We start from the raw sequence: 17,500 nt of genomic DNA, 5'->3' as shown, positions 1-17,500 counted from the left end.
CTCCTGCTGCTCCTCGGCATCCTCGGCCTGTTCGCCCTGAGCTTCGCCTACCTCATCGAGCAGGACGAGTCGCTGTGTCTGCTCCGCCGGGCGCTGTGGGGCCTCCTCTTCGCCGTCTGCTTCTCCTGCCTGCTGGTGCAGGGTGTGCGCCTGCGCCGGCTGGGCCGCGAGCGCCGCAGCCCCGGCGGCTGCGCCCTGACCGGCCTGGCCCTGGGCCTGAGCGCTGTGCAGGGCATCATCGCCGCCGAGTGGCTGCTGCTGACCGTGCTGCGGGAGGGCCGCGCCGCCTGCCAGTACCAGCCTCTGGACTTCTCCCTGGCCTGCAGCTACGTGCTCGCCCTGCTGCTGGCCGCGCTGGCCGCCGCCGCGCTGGCGCTGTGCGGGAAGACGCGCCAGTGGCGCTGCAGCGCCGTGTGGCTGCTGGTGACCTGCCTGCTGTCCCTGCTGCTGTGGGTGGCCTGGGTGGGCTTCTACCTCTACGGCAACCAGTGGCTGAAGCGGCCCGACTGGAACGACCCCGCCCTGGCCATCGCCCTGGTGGCCCAGGGGTGGCTGCTGCTGCTCTTCCACGCCATCCCGGAAGCCCACATCTGCCTGAGCCCCCCGCCGCAGCCCACCGCGCCCGACTACTTTGACACCTCGCAGAACTCCACGCGCATGAGGGAGACCAGCTTTGACGAAGACATCCCCCTCTCCCACAGGCAGTTTGTGGAGAACCAGGGCTATGGATACAGCGACGAGAACACTGCAGGTAGACGCAATGTTTCACAGCAGACATGCTTCATATTTCCCTCTGCAGGCTGCTGGAATGTAGGCCAAAGTGAGTCATAGTCATAGAGTCTTAAGTGAGGCGATATTACCATGCGTGGCTCGAAATAAGTACAGGACATTTTGCTCTGTGGTGCAGCAGGATTACGCATCAAGTCTTTCCGTCTTCAAGAGGGAGAGAGAGAAAGACCCCGCTTGCACCTGGTATTAAAATGCGATCTGCGTTTTTACATCTGGTATTTTTAAATGCAATTCTCGTTGTCCTCATTGAGTTCAGATCTCACATCTGTCAGAGGTGAAGGAGAAGAGAAGAGGTGTAACTTAGCCTATCCAAAATGGATAGGTTAAGAGGAGATGTGTCCAATGCTGCCCATAGCAGACCTGAAAAATAAATTGCCTATGTTAAATATAATATGTAAATGTTAAATAAACCTTATTTATTGGTACTGTAGGAGAAAAAAAAACTTTATAGGCACTGAGGTCTGCTTATTTCTCCCCCACCGATGATGGTGTAAGTCTGTAGCGACTTCCTATCTCTGTATAGTACATTCATCTGGAGTGACACGTCACAAATCTCCTATCTTTGGGATGCGAGCACGTTGTACGGATTGTGTTTACACCTACCTAAGATCCAAACACAATGTGAGCCAGGGTACCTCCAGATGTGGTCAGGCAGATCTGATCACGACACTTTGCATGAAAAACCCTTATCCGGATAACGTATCCGGATAGAGATCACATTTACGAGGTGTTAAATGGGGTGAAAGAGACAGAGAGAGATAGAGAGGGAGATGTGTGTGTGTGTGCATGTGTGTTTGTGTGTGTGTGTGTGCGTGTGTGAGTTGCAGTGAGTAAACCTTGTCCGTCTCTGCGTGTGCTCCGTGCCAGGCTTGAGGAGCGGCAGTGGCACTGGTGGTGCGCACCATAATGGAAACACGGCTCCCAGGCCCACCGCTCCGTTCCGCAGCAACGTCTACCAGCCCACTGAGATGACCATGATCCTGAACGGGGGAGCGGTGAGTACACCATCCCAGTCGCAGGTACACGCCGCTTACACGCTTACTACTCTCTCACTCCACCGCCGAAGAACCTGCATGCAGAACTGTGCGTCCCGACCCGGAACATACCGTACGTCATCACACAAGGATGAGGGAGAGGTGCGAGTGTGTGTGTGCACATGTGTTTGTGTATGCGCCATAGACCAGGGGTGTCAGACATGCGGCCCGGGGCCCAGATCAGGCCCCCCCAGAGGGTCCAATCCGGCCCAAAGGATGACTCTGCAAAGTGTGAAAACTGCACTGAGTGAGAAGTCCTTCAATCCAATGTGACGATGCACTTGTTGAAGGCTAAGCGGTACCAGGTTTCAGGAGCAAGTTAAATATTAAGTCGCCTATTCATGTTATCTGTATTCATCACTGAATAGTCAGCTATTTTCATGACCTTTGCTTGACTATAGAGAATTGCACAGTTGCCATCAATTGTAATCAGGGGTGTAGTGATAAATACAGAGGTGGGTAAACTATCCAAGGTGAGTAGTTTACCCACCTTGTTTGCCCTCATTGATTGATACAGTTGATCTGAAAAGATGTGAGTAAACTCTCTGTCTCATTTTAAAGAGGTGGGTAAATTGTGTTTACTTGCGTTTACCCTCCACTACACCCATGATTGTAATGCACAGTACAGACAGTAGATAATGTGATAATGAGATAACCCTACGTGAGAACGTGTTCTTAAATGTACCTGTAATTCTTTACACTAAAAGAAACTGGAAAATGTGGAGGTTTTCTCATTTATAGGTTATTATTGATTATTGATTTTCATTGTCTGGCCCACTTGACACCAAATTGGGTCATGGACTAAAATGAGTTTGATACCCCTGCCGTAGACTGTGCAAAAATATGGACTCATGTCAGTGCCTCAAAAGTGAAGCCAAAACATCTCGATCGCCCCCTTGTGGCTGGCTGCAGTATACAGTAGATCTTAAATCCCGCCCCCTCCATATTAGTGGATGGATGGGACGTGCGTCAAACAAAACAAAAAATCAAAGTACATGTCAGATCAATTTTTCCCAAGATGGCTTTGATCATTTTAGGTATTTCTTATCATGCTGATGTATGTTCAAGTGCTCCATTTTCACATACGTTTGTTTTTAAGCGGTGCTTCCGTTTTCATCAAGATTTCAGCAGCTCACCATTTAGCCTAGGCCCCGCCCCCCTGCCTCGACAAGGAAGTACAGTGGAGACAGACAGTGTCGCGGCTCGGCGAAAGCATGGGAGAAACGCACGCACACATGAAAGCACGCCACGCGCACGCATGCACACACGAAAGCACGCACGCACGAAACACGCACACACCAGGGTTCGACTTGAGCATATCTGCACCGCTTACTTCAACACCTGGGCGTGTTTTTTAGTTATTTATTTATTTGACGATATAAAAAGGGCTGATTGACAGCTGTGACAGCCACTCTCAAACCTCCGTCAGACGGCTGAGGGGGCTCAGCCCGACTCTACTGCGCAGACTCCGGTTGCAAATGACGTCAGACAAGCAAGATGGCAGCTCGCTGAAACGAGATGTTTTGGCATCCATATTTTTATACAGTCAATGGTGCATGCATGTTCCTGTGCATGTGTGGTGGGTGTATGGTATGTGCATAAGCATGGATGGGTTTATCACAAATGCTCATCTGACAGTTGTTTGGTATGAGTGTGAGAGAGCCTCTTTGTGTGTGTGTGCGTGTGTGTGTGTGTGCGTGCGTGTGTGTGTGCGTGTGTACGTGCGTGCGTGCGTGTGTGTGTGTGAATATAAGCCACGATGCTATCTGTCCGGTGAGCGATGTGACTGTCTCCCTGGGCCTGTGACGCCCCTACATTGTGCCAGGATGAATGGGCACTCTGGCTGGCACAGGTGACTGCCTTCCAGTCACCGTGTTATGAATTAAGCCAGCCTCGCCACATCAACACACGCACACGCACACGCGCACACACACACACACACACACACGCACGCACACACTGCTGGAGTCTAAAATGCTGAGGTGACGTTCTGCTATATCGACTAAAAGATAGGGACCAAAGCAGTTTGTCGTCACAATTCCTAGAGATTCTAACTAGTGTCTTGTTGATTGGCTGACTTGGTGAAGAAGGTGAATGTCGTGGATGTTCCTGAGAAGCTGCTCTCAACTGCATCAAATAGTACTTTTCTGGGTTAGTGTTAGTGTGTGGAGGGAAAAGCACTCGCCTACCACCATGGAGACTAGTGCCTCCTCTGGTCGGTCAGGGTGCCTGACTGTTCGGGGGAGCGGAACTGGGTGGGACTCCTGGCTCCTGGCACATGTATCGGAGGAGGCATGTGCTATAGTCTCTACAGCTCTCCCCAGATCAGCAGAGGGGCTGGAGCAACGACCGGGACAGCAGGGGGGATTGGCCAAGGACAGGGTTAGGGTTAGGGTTAGGGTGGGATGCGGGGGGTCTGAAAAAAATATATGAAAAAAACGGTTGCAAGAATGGTGTGTGTGTGTGTGTGTCTGCATGTGTGTGTGTGTGTGTGTGTGTGTGTGTGTGTGTGTGTGTGTGTGTGCGCGCACGCACCCCCATTTGAAAGAACGTGGCAACGCAGGCAACACATGGCAGTGATGTGTTTCTACCCGTGCGTATACGGTGTGCTTGTGAGTGAACTTGCATGTGTGTGACACCATACAGGAGGGCCGCTGGCTTACAAACTCAATGTGCTGCGTCCTCTCTCTCTGTCTTCCAGGTGCCGTCCGCCCCGCCCACCTACACAGGGAGGCAGCTGTGGTGAGGGAGAGGATGCTGCAGGAAGGACCAGAAGAAGAAGAAGAGGAGGGGATAGGGTGAGGACTGAGGAGGGGTCCTGGGGGACCGAGGGGCCAGCCTGGTCGGAATGGACTTGAAACGTGGACGCCAGCAGGGGCCCTGCCTTCACTCACTGTGTACAGACTTACACACGGACTTGTGTGCCAATCAACTACGCCCACTATTGTATGAGTGCGTGTGTGTGAGACCGAGAGACCGAACGCGCGGGTATGGAGGACAGAGCTAAAGTCTTCTCAATCTCTTCTAGCGGGTATGGAGGACAGAGCTAAAGTCTTCTCAATCTCTTCTAGCGCACCGGCCTTCAAACACAAGATGTGGCTGACAAGAAGAAACGCCAAAACATAAGCTTTGACAGACTCGGCTCTGAAAATATCAACAACACGCAGTATTCTTTTTTCCTTTGATTTGACTCTGCTCCCCCTGAGACTGCGGCACTGTTAAGCATCGCCGAAAACTGTGAAATCTAGCGCTTTACCCCCGCTCTCTCTCTCTCTCTCTCTCTCTCTCGCTCTCTCTTCCTGCCAGTCAGGACGTCCCGTCTGCTGCTCCTCCTCAGAATGCTGGCACTCCAGAGGAAATCATTTGGCTCTGTCCTCCATCACATCACATCACATCCACACTGTAGGCACAGACACAGGGTAAAGCCTGAGCAAACCCCCTCCCCGAAAAGCACCCAGCCTCTGCGGGGGTGTGTGTATGTGTGTTTGCGGAGGAACGGGTGTGTATGGTATTCCCTACAACTCAACTCTGGACACCGACCACGCCAGCAAATCCTCCTTGTCTAGACTTGATCCCCGTGCCCTCTCGCTCCGCTGGCTTCCTCCATGAACACGCCTCCCTCCCTCCCTCCCTCTGTGTTAACTTCTCTGCATCTCTACTGTGAATAGAACATAGAACGTTCCCCCACCCTCACCTCCCCCCATCCTGCCTGCATGGACAACAGCTCTCCCAAATGTGGAACAAACTGTGAAGCCCCCCCATCCAACCTGCGGGTTGGAGTGAGACTCCGACGACCACAGACACACACACACCACGCGCAAAACAAAACTCCCAGCCGCCACCGGGACCTTGAGCACCCGAAGAGAGGGATTTTTTTTAATAAGCTGCTAATCATGAACTGCTGTTGGAGATAGAACGATGGGGGTCGAGCCGATTGGACGAGGAGGGCGTCAGTCAGTCGGCGGGGAGGTGCCGGTATATGAATCTAGGTCAGACCGCTGCGCTCTCCCCACATCTCCGGTGGCCACGGGCGGTTTGCACCAGCCGGGAGAAACTGTCACTTTATATCAGAGGGGAAACGGAGCGAGGAAAATGGTCCGCTGTTCTTCTTCTTAGTCCCTCGATCTGTTGTGTACATGATGTGTGCGAATGTTGTGATTTCAGGTGTCGTCGGGGGGAAGATGACGGAAACAACTCGGGTTCGGTTTCTGGTGCTAAATTTGCCTTTTTCTCTTCCCGCAGTAACAGAGGCACACTGTCAACCCCCTTGATGCAGATACAGTAGCCGAACTGCGAGTGACGAGGAGCTATTTTTAGAGCCTCCGAAAGATCAGATTGACTGTGCAAGGAAGGTAGCGAGAGAGGCGGAGATCAGATGTGAGCTCACGCGGAGGATTGGAGGAGGAGGAGAAGGGAGGAAGAGGGGGATGGGAGGAGGAAGGAGATAGCGAGAAACGGTCCGCGGGGAGTCTTACATGCGACTGCCACTTCCTTCAGTCAGCCTCCTATCTGTGTGAGAAGAAAATGGCTCCGGCGCGTCGGTCGCTGTGTCTGTCCGTGGGTGTGTCTGTTGCGCGCCGCAGGGGGGGGCGGAGGGTGTGCAGCTCTGTGGCTGTCTTCTTTATCTGGTGAGGTGTCTCTCCCTCCTCTGTCCCCTCTGTCTCCGTCTGTCTCTCTGCGGTGGCTAGCCAGAGTCCCTGTGCCAAGAAAGACTCCCGTTTCACTGGAGTCTCCGTTTCACCCTGCTTCCCCCCCACCACCCCCCATCGCTACACCAGCTCTCTCCACCCGAGGAGGAGCTGTGTACATAATAGTGCTGTAAAGCTTTGCTTGGTTGTTTATTTTTTTACACTGTAGACTTAAGTTTAGACACCAGTGTCATATAAACCACTGGATATCTTGACTACAAACCGTTTCTATTTGGAGTTCTTTTTTTACCGGGTTGCGTTGTGTTCACACATTTTGCTCATCACATCGCGCTTTTTTATCTTCTCTCGCTGGTGTCTCTCTCTCTTTTTTTTTTAAAGTAGTACTTTGGAAATGTTTTGCAGATGCTAGAAATGCTTTCATTTTTTATTTGATTTCATTCACGTTCAAGACAATTATATGATTTGTCGTTTAAAGGGATCCCACTTCAGTTGTACCTTCTCCGCAACGATCTTGCCGAGTTCCTGTGCAAGACTGTTGTTCGCTGTAACAGTGACAGGAAACAAACACGTGTTGTTTTTTCTTACTTTCTTTCTTTTCCCATAAATATGCCAATGGCTGTGAATAATGTTTCGCACTTCATGCAGTAGATAATGACTGATTCTGTGATACTATATAGGGTAATTATAAAGAGAGGGCAGAATAAAGACACTTCGACCCCACTGACGGTCATACTGGTGACTCCCTGGTCTTACAGTAACCCAATCAAGAAAAGACTAAAAAGGCAGGTTTACTAGACCACGGGTTGACCGGTGACTACCCGTACTACTGTATGTGTAAGTCTTAACCACTGGGTATATTAAAACAGAACTGTTATCGGGCCCAGAGAGAGCCAATTGTCTCGCTGGGTCACTCAGGCTCTGGTATGAGCCACCCTGGGTCACATCCAGCCTACGGGCCCCCACATCGTCATTTTGTGGCCCAGAAAGAAGAACTGTCCTCAGGGGTTTGGATGGTCAGCAGCAGCAGCAACGAGACACAACTCTGGAGCCTGGACTCTCAGAGCTGATGGGGCGGGGCGGGGGGCGGGGTCAATTCTTGTGATGTTTTCACTCAGTGTGGAGTACAAAAAAGAAACATAATAATAAGATGTGACTTCGTAGATTTTGCACTTTGTCGACTACCTACAGTATCTGTGCATGCTCATCATCACCATTTCTACATGTAAGACCTTTCTCAGACGTACTGTTCAATACTAACTATTTATGTCAAGGTCATGTGACAGCAATCATGATTTCAGTGTATATCAAGATGACACAATTGTGCTCTCTGGAACACAAAAGAGAGCTGGTTCTTGAGATTCCTGAGAGGCAAAGAGATTTCAATCGGGGGAAATGGTCCAAGGTCTGACTTAAAGGGACAGCTCACCCTAAAATCCAAAATACATATTTTCCCTCTCACCTGTTAGTGCTTTTTCCTTTTGTGGGAACTAGCCAGCAGCTAGCGGGTGTAGTTTGGTCAAAAGAAAAATAGTTCCTACATGAAACTGCTCATAACAAGGTCTGTGGATTATCTTGAGTAACCGGGTCATGATTTCTGGAAAGAGACATTGCTGTTGAGTTTATCAAATGTATTTCTTTGGCACTTTGAGCACCACAAGCCGAGTGCCATCCAGTTCCATTGTATTGGAGAGAAGCCAGAAACTCTGCGGCCGATATCTCCAAAACTCAGTCAACTAACACAAAACTATATACATGGATAAATAGCACTGCAGGGGACAGGGAAAAGGGTATTTTGGATTTTAGGGTGAGCTGTCCCTTTAATGGTAGCTATATATGCCAACGCCAAGGCTCCAGTGGAAATAGAGAATCTTCCACCTGATATCGTCTCTGTGTTAAAAATCAAATAGACTGTGGTGAGATTTGCACAACAATTCTATATGTTAAGTTTGTCGTCATCCGGGCAGCCCACAGAACACCGCTCTTTCCTGGGTTTGACATGTCCTTGCCTGTCCACTCCTGACTTGTCTTGCCTTCAGACTGCTCCACTAGGTCAGCTGACAGAGGTGATGCTGCACTGGGGGTCAGCTGACAGGGGTGATATTGGTTTGCACAGCTGTGACTGTGCAGTGACGCAGCATGCCTATGTATAGAACTTGGTTCCCCTGATTAGAAAAAGAAAAAAAACAGTTAACTCTCTTGTTTCTGTAACCGATTCAGGAAAAAAAAGTTCAATAAAAGTGTCATGTTTGTAGGTAATGTTTAATTGGATGTGGTGTTTTTTTCCTCCTTGTCACCTAAGTGATGCACTGATGTTATTGGTAATTGATTATGCTATGTGATTGAATTGGCCTGAAAAGACTGCTGCCAAGTATTAGAGAGTGTTAAGAGTAAAAATTCTGGGAAGTAGGAAAACTAATAGGAAAAAGTACAACCATAAATAGGCTACACTGAAATTATTTTCTAAACCAATCTCCATTCTTAATTATAAAATTGAACAGTTCAGTGAGATTGTTAGAGACCTAGCTATATGGTTTAGGAGGGAATCCTGTGTTTTTCCTATAAGCACAACTAGAGGGCACTCGGTAGAGTGCATACCACCCCAAACCTTTCTACAAAGTACAAAGTTGAATGACTGACAGGTCGTAGCACCAGAGTGGTTCGTTTTCAAAAGTCAACAGCCAGGTTGGGTGGGTCCTGATCGCTAAAGTCGTTACTGATTGGTGCCCCCAGAGTTTTGGGGGGAACCAATCACTGGCCAGGAGTCCGACATCAGTTTGGAGCTATAAGTGTCCCAGACCCAAAGAGAGTTCTGCAGCATGCAGTAACGTAGTTAGCATAGCCAACGTAGTGTATCAGCGCTAAGAACTCTCATGGGTCTGGCATTAAGACTACATTATATACTTCTGATCAGTGTATCGCTAGCCCACATCTCTTCCAGTTAGGACGGACTGAGTTCACAGTCATACGCTACACCTCGAACCCGGGACCGCAGCCCAGAACCAGTCGTTTTTGTGGCTTTTCTCTAGCGGGCCCGCTGCTGCCCGCTCCCTCCTGCTGCTCTGTGATCTCGTCTCAGATGGACTCTGCGGAGCAGGCGGCGCTATCAGGTGTCCCCAGAATGAAGTCACAATCCGTTTGATCACCTAAACCCAGTGGCAGCCGTCTCCCAGCCATCCAAACACCTGCAGAGGGAGATACATGAGCCTCGCCGAGAGGCTGAGTGCCTCGGTGACCGGAATGGTCAAGAAAGCAGTTTGTCATGAGACCAACCTCACTGCTCCGCTCTGCCATTGGAGGAGCAGGCCACAACTCTACCTTTCCTCAGAGCTACCTCAATGGAAATATGCCAGGAGTGCACTTTATTCACTCAGTTTAATTGGCACACAGACAGGAGGACAGTTATGAGTCTGGCATGAGAACTGAGAGCGAAGAAGTGCAGCGTCAGTCGAGTGCCACGCTGTGACATTTATGCAAATCAAATTCCATTACTTTTTCATGGCTAATCCATAAGATTTAGCAACAGTTCCATGATTAATATTTACTAGTGTCTATGATAAAATATGTTTTTTAAATAGCTTATACAAATGTCTCACTTGGCTTACTAAAACGAATGTTTGGGACGACAAGCATAGCCAGGAAATGCGGAGCTGGGTTATTATTAACCCTTGAAAATAGCTAAATGTAGCAGAACATGAGCTTGAGACTCTTTGACTGACAGAAAAGCAAACAAGCAAATGCATCCAAACATGTTGACGCTTGGGAAAACTTAAAATTTCATTCAAATTCCACGTCTTTTTTGATGAGCGGAGGAATCGTATTCACTGCTTTGTTAGACACTTTTCAATCTGATCTCACTCAGTCTGTTCTCTCAACACTTTTGATTACTTGGTTAACCCGGATAGAAAATTCTGCACATTCAGCGCCGCTCTGTCCTCCGGCCTAACTTCCTGTTTTCATTGGAACTGCTATAACCGCTTTTATGAAATGCCAAAGTGGAAGTCACCATGGAACAAGGATATGACAAGTGGAGGAAATATGAGTTGTTGTCGTTTTTAATCTTCCATTGAGCTATCAAGCCGAGGCGCTGAGAGGAAGTATGTCTGTTAAAAGTGTTGGGCGGGCTCAGCTCTGCTCCCGGCAGCATCGGATCATGTGAACCGTACTCTAGTCTGGTGCTCTCGTGTGTGAGACTCAGTGAAGTCAACCCTGTGAAGTGATCCATCAAAATGGCAATGAAGGCAATCAACTAATTAGACACGGACCTCAGACCATAAATCCTTGCCTAGCCGCGTCCAATTGGTTTCAGGCATTTTTAATGGCTTGTTTGACTGATCGCTTGGGCCAGTTTGACATCAACCTAACAGAGTTTAATAGCCTTGAAACCTGCACAAAAACCTGTTACATCGTGTTAACGATTTCAGTTAACAGTCTGAATGGCCTGCTACAGCTCAGGTTGTGAGTTCCTGAGAGAGGGGGAGAGCGCGGCCAGGGCCAGGCCTCCGTACTCGGGCACGGCCGGCAGCGACGGAGGAGAGGCGGCTCCGTCCACGCTGTGCAGGCTGGGGGTCAGGAGCTCGCTGCTCTCCGGGGTCATCTGGGCGGTGGGCGTGTGGACCACCGTGCTCTGGGGGGTGGGCGACACCACCTGGATGGACACATCCGAGTTGCCGGGCTCGGGGCTTTCCGGGAGAACTGTGACGGCCGAGCCCACTGGAGACAGACAACAATGACATCCTTAATATGACTAAACACTATATTATGCTAAGGAAAATCCCCACAGATTAACATGACTAAACATTATATTATGTTAAGGAAAATACCCACAGATTAATATGACTAAACACTATATTATGTTAAGGAAAAGCCCCACAGATTAATATGACTAAACACTATATTATGTTAAGGAAAAGACCCACAGATTAATATGACTAAACACTATATTATGTTAAGGAAAAGACCCACAGATTAATATGACTAAACACTATATTATGTTAAGGAAAAGCCCCACAGATTAATATGACTAAACACTATATTATGTTAAGGAAAAGACCCACAGATTAACATGACTAAACACTATATTATGTTAAGGAAAAGACCCACAGATTAACATGACTAAACACTATATTATGTTAAGGAAAAGCCCCACAGATTAACATGACTAAACACTATATTATGTTAAGGAAAAGACCCACAGATTAATATGACTAAACACTATATTATGTTAAGGAAAAGCCCCACAGATTAATATGACTAAACACTATATTATGTTAAGGAAAAGACCCACAGATTAACATGACTAAACACTATATTATGTTAAGGAAAAGCCCCACAGATTAACATGACTAAACACTATATTATGTTAAGGAAAAGACCCACAGATTAACATGACTAAACACTATATTATGTTAAGGAAAAGCCCCACAGATTAACATGACTAAACACTATATTATGTTAAGGAAAATCCCCACAGATTAACATGACTAAACACTATATTATGTTAAGGAAAAGACCCACAGATTAATATGACTAAACACTATATTATGTTAAGGAAAAGCCCCACAGATTAATATGACTAAACACTATATTATGTTAAGGAAAAGACCCACAGATTAACATGACTAAACACTATATTATGTTAAGGAAAAGACCCACAGATTAATATGACTAAACACTATATTATGTTAAGGAAAAGACCCACAGATTAACATGACTAAACACTATATTATGTTAAGGAAAAGACCCACAGATTAACATGACTAAACACTATATTATGTTAAGGAAAAGCCCCACAGATATTTCTTCACAGCTACAGTTGGAAACACAGAATGTGCTGTGGAAACTGTCAAGTCATGTGGCTACACATGACCAAAAATCATAATAATTATGCCTTAATTAGACAAAGGTGATTTTCTTTTCAAAACAAAAACAGAAATCTCCATTCACCTTTCACTCAAACGTGTGCTGTGGCCTCATACTTTGATCAACGTGAAAGATTTCTATGGATTGGTGCTTAGCTCAGCTAGGACTTTGAGTCCTGTATGGAAATGATCAAATCCCACCGTGGACATTAATGGGTTAACAAGTGTCAGCAAAGCATGATTCAGCCAGTGAACTGTCACTGGCTGACTGTGCCAGCTGCCAGGCTATTGTGACGGCCCTTTGTCATCTGCCAGTAAGAGACAATAGCCTTGATGTTGTGAAGCGATGCTGAACAGACTGCTGCGACATTAGACCAGTTATACCACGCAACAACAGACATAAACAGGTTGTAAATGATGGCAGTATAACCTGGCCTGACGCTGCCAGGTGGTTAGTTACACAGAACCCACTGGAACTCGTCCTTGGAAAACTGTTTCGAAAAGGACAGGTGCATTCAAAAGATACCTGGCAGGTGATTGGATTGGATGGGGTGGGGGGGGGGCCTGACACTGCCAGATGGTTTGTTTTCACATAACCATCTGAGGAACGAGTCTCTGAGGAAATGGTTACTTTGAAAAAAAATACCTGGCAGGTGACTGGATGAACCATTTGTCTATCACGTGACTTCACGTCTATCACGGACTCGCTGTCGTTGGCGACGGCGTCACACCGAAGCCCGCCCTCTGCCTCATAGTAGGACGCTGATTGGTGCGAACCACTGGTGGTTCGGATTTTAAACCAATAGATTGGAGCGTGGCGAGATTGATTTGTCATGTGATCGTGATCTCATGATCTCACGTGAATCCAGTTTCCTCACAAGGTTAATTGGATGAACAATCTATCACCGTCTATCACGGGCTCGCTTCTCGCTGTCATCACCTAAAACCCGCCCGTAGCCGCCTCTGGACACCGATTGGTCGGAGTTAAACCAATAGCTTGGAGCAAGATAGATTTCTCATGAAATCGCGATCTCGTGAATCCAGCTGAAATCGTGATCTCGTGAATCCAGCTGAAATCGTGATCTCGTGAATCCAGCTGAAATCGTGATCTCGTGAATCCAGCTGAAATCGTGATCTCGTGAATCCAGCTGCCTCGCAAGGTTAATATTAACATCCATAATGAGGAAGAGGCGACCCTGTGCTCAGAGAGCGGAGAGACTGAGAGTAAACATCGAACACGACCAAACTGGAGTCAAGGACGGCCAGGCAGGCGCTGATTCATGAGCTGTTGAGGGCTGCACCTGCCCGGCGAGCCCTGACCTTTGACCTGGAGGTATCGCTGTGTGTCTGAGAGCTAGCGGCTCGCTTCCCCTAGGCTCATTGTTTTCCTCTGCGTCTCTGAGCGCTCCGCTGTCAGAGCGTGAAATGTGTCATGGCAGGAGGGGGATCACATGCTGGGCCTCCTGGGTCAGATGAGATGAGTGCAGCTGTTGCTGGATCAGCTTTAAGAGTGTGGATACAGTAGGAGGCTTTTGCTCCCCGTGTTTTCTTCTTCTTCTCAGATTCCCGTTTTCGCCACTCGGCCAATTCCCCTCTACCTCTGCCGATCTGGGGAGAGCCGTAGACTAGCACCATGCTTCCTCCGATACATGTGCAGTCGCCAGCCGCTTCTATTCCAACTGACAGCAAGGGGTTTCACCGGCAGGACGTAGCGCGTGGGAGGATCACGCTATTCCCCCCAGTTCCCCTCCCCCCCCCCCCCCCTCAACAGGCGCTCCGAACCGACCAGAGGAGGCACTAGTGCAGCGACCAGGACACATACCCTTAATCTGGGTTCCCACCTGCGACCCTCATGTTGGTAGGCAGGGATTCTTCAGCTGCACTACCCGGATGTCCCTGAGGTCCCACCTCCCTCCCTCTCCCTCTCTCTCTCTCCCTCTCTCCCTATCTCTCTCTCACCCTCTCTCTCTCTCTCTCCCTCTCTCTCTCCCTCTCTCTCTCTCTCTCCCTATCTCTCTCTCACCCTCTCTCTCTCTCTCTCTCCCTCTCTCCCTCTCTCCCTCTCTCTCCCTCTCTCTCTCCCTCTCTCACTCCCTCTCTCTCCCTCTCTCTCTCTCTCTCTCTCACCCTTTCTCTCTCTCTCTCGCCCTCTGTCCCAAGCATGGGTCATTTATCTCTCCGTGCTGGGGGCAGTGCTCGCTTCATTACGTCCAAAACAACAACAGGCAAAACCAGGAAAGAAACTGCAACTTCAGCACCAGCGCCCAGCAAGGTCTCTCTCTCTCTCTCCCTCTCTCTCTTCCTCTCTCTCCCTCCCTCCATCTCTCTCTCTCTCTCTCCCTCTCTCTGCCCCAATCTCACACATTGTTCTTTCTCTCTGCTTCTCTCCCTTTCCCCTCTGTTGTATCTCCTCTATATCCTCTAGTATGGTCTGCTTTGACGGGGACACACACTCACGCGTCCCCAGGCCCCCTGTCAGAATGTGCGCTCAGCAGTAGTGCTGCTGTAGCGTTAGCAGCATCACGGCGCACTTTGGCACCAGGTGGAAGAATGTTCGCCGCCGCTGCACTGAGCGCCTTTGTTGTGTGGAATGTGTGTGTCAGTGTGCAAACAACCTGCGTGTGTGTCTGTGTGCATCGCTCATTGTGTGTGTGTGTGTGTGTGTGTGTGTGTCTGTGTGTCTGTCACGGGTTGTATGCACGTTCGATTGAGCACATGGTATCTTCTGGCTGTATTTCCATTATTGTTGTGTTACCATGGTAATAGTGTAAAACGTAGAGCGTGTGTCGTATTGTGGGGTGTGTGTGGGGGGTGTGTGTGTGTGTGTGTGTGTGTGTGTGTGTGTGTGTGTGTGTGTGTGTGTGTAGTTTTTTCAAGGACGAAGCTCTGTCATTCTCCTTGACGGTCAGTCACAGTGGACATGAGCCTGCATTCTCAGCTGTGCCTCTATCCATCATATACACATGCACGCACGCACGCACGCGCATGCACGCGCACACACACACACACACACACACACACACACACACACACACACACACACACACACACAAAAGCCTGCAGCCATTTTATACCTCTCTCCCCCCTCCTCTCGTCCCTCTGTCTCTCTCTCTTCTCTTTCTTAAGATGCGTCTCCCGCCCCCTTGTTCACTCCTCTCTCTCTCTCTCTGTCACACAAACACCCTGAGCTCTGCACACATTTCCTTTCTCTCCTTCACTTGCCATCGTCTGAGCTCTCTCTCTCTAGCTGTGTTTCCATTACAGTTTTTCGCAAAATAATTGCGATATTTCTACAATTTCGACAATGTACAATTGCGACTTGTAGGCGTTTCCATTGAAGTTAAGTTTGAGTGACGGCGCACACACCTGAACGAAATTCCCCGTTGCAGCAGCTGCCACAGTGATTACGCATGGGGATCTGCCCCAAATCCCGTCCCCTGCATGCTCAATGCAAATCACAACATGAAGTTACAACGCATATAAACGAGCCTGATTATCAATTCAAAAGAAAATGAGTGTCAACATATTGCTGGCTGCAGTGAATGCAATGAGCGCAAGAGGCAGAGGAAAAAAGGTAGCCTACAACTGCGCGCACACAGACAGGCAGCCTGTCACCATGGACCGATTTCTGTCATTAAACATGATCTATTTTCCCCAGCTCCGCTTTTGCACAACACTCGTCTTTCTGCTAGGTAGCGTTGCTTAAAAGTTTTCCACTTGCTGCGGAGGTTTTGCCACGGCTTATCGAACCGTTTCTCCCTCATTTTCCTTTCATTTTCCGCTCCGTTTCCAAAGGGGAAGATGGGTCACATGACATACAAATGCGAAAAATGTGTTTCCATTACACTTTTGCGATAAACTGCTATATCGACACGTCTGAAAAACCACCTCATGAGAGCGCAAAAACTTTTTGCGATATTTGGGAGGTTTTTCGAAATTTACGTGTTTCCATTACCCACTTTCTATTGCGATATATAGATTTTGCGCATTTCTGAGAGTAATGGAAACACGACTACTCTCTCTCTCTCTCTCTGTCTCTATCTACCTGTCTCTCTCTCTGTCTCTCTGTGTGTGTGTGTGTGTGTGTGTGTGTGTGTGTGTGTGTGTGTGTGTGTGTGTGTGTGTGTGTGTGTGTGTGTGTGTGTCTCTCTCTCTCTCTCTCTCTCTCTAACTTCCACTGTTCTCAGTATCCTCATCTCCTGGCTTTCACTTCAAAGCCCTGCTGGGCGGGATGAATACTATAATGCTGCTGTGTATGTGCATGTGTCATTGTGTTGTTTGTGTGTGTGTGTGTGTGTGTGTGTGTGTGTGTCTGTGTGTGTGTGTTTGAGAATGTATTTTGCATGGGTGTGTAGTCGATACAGTGTGTGTGTATGTGTGCATGCCAGTACTGTATGTTTCCATATGCAAGTATTTTAGTGTGTGTGTGTGTGTGTGTGTGTGTGTGTGTGTGTGTGTGTGTGTGTGTGTGTGTGTGTGTGTGTGTGCATGTGCGTGTGCGTGTGCGTGTGCACGCATGTATGTGTGTGAGACAGCTTGTGTGTGAGTGTATTGGTATCCTGCCTGCCTATCCGGAGCTGTTGTGGGCCACAGGAGAAGGTTGAAGATCAATGGTATTGCATTGCCAGCTAGCCTGACGCCTGGCGTCATAGGAGCCTCTGTGTGTGTGTGTGTGTGTGTGTGTGTGTGTGTGTGTGCGCGTGTGTGTGTGTGCTGTCACCTCGGCTCTCTTGTCGGGCCCAGAACTCCTGGACCGTTTTGCCGATGTCGCGGTTCTCTCTCAGTTCTCTCTGCCACTGGCGCAGCTCCTGCACATCTGGACGCACCCTGATCTACACACACACACACGCATACACACACACACACACACACACACACACACACACACACACACACACACACACACACATAGCACAAACACACGTGTCCAAGCAGCACATGCATACACAAACATGCACATAAACAAAGATGATCAATATGCTAATTACTTTACAATCCACACCAGGTCAATCAATAGTAAACCAACAGCATTGTCCAAAGTGTCCTATTTAACTCTGATGCCACAAGTGGCCAGTACAGATAGAGGGGCGTTATTATGGATCACACACAGCCTGTCCAGGCAAAACCCCCAAATCATGTCCATTTCACAAGACCTGTCCTGTCACTCGCT

The 17,500-nt window shown here is 48.6% G+C and overlaps 2 protein-coding genes across 2 annotated transcripts in view; one reads left to right on the top strand and one right to left on the bottom strand.

The window, feature by feature from the left end:
* Positions 1 to 4,598, top strand: part of gprc5ba (G protein-coupled receptor, class C, group 5, member Ba) — a 21,826-nt gene extending 17,228 nt beyond the window's left edge. Inside the window, exons 2-4 of the mRNA XM_083649465.1 lie at positions 1 to 751; positions 1,657 to 1,784; positions 4,525 to 4,598. The exon at positions 1 to 751 is cut by the window's left edge and continues 287 nt beyond it. Coding sequence (XP_083505591.1) covers positions 1 to 751; positions 1,657 to 1,784; positions 4,525 to 4,569 — 924 coding nt within the window. The 3' untranslated portion in view covers positions 4,570 to 4,598. The remainder of the gene's footprint in view (positions 752 to 1,656; positions 1,785 to 4,524) is intronic.
* Positions 4,599 to 10,913: 6,315 nt separating this feature from the next.
* iqck (IQ motif containing K) overlaps positions 10,914 to 17,500 on the bottom strand; it is a gene marked incomplete at both ends in the record, with an annotated part of 24,898 nt that continues 18,311 nt past the window's right edge. The window contains 2 exons of the mRNA XM_083649918.1: positions 10,914 to 11,182; positions 17,051 to 17,162. Of these exons, the coding sequence (XP_083506044.1) occupies positions 10,914 to 11,182; positions 17,051 to 17,162 (381 nt within the window). The remainder of the gene's footprint in view (positions 11,183 to 17,050; positions 17,163 to 17,500) is intronic.

The sequence above is a fragment of the Poromitra crassiceps genome (genome assembly GCF_964638095.1).
Source record: "Poromitra crassiceps genome assembly, chromosome: 13".
Classification (NCBI taxonomy): Eukaryota; Metazoa; Chordata; class Actinopteri; order Beryciformes; family Melamphaidae; genus Poromitra; species Poromitra crassiceps.
The sequence above is the reverse complement of the archived record's forward strand: the minus strand, read 5'-3'. Positions and strand labels throughout refer to the sequence as shown.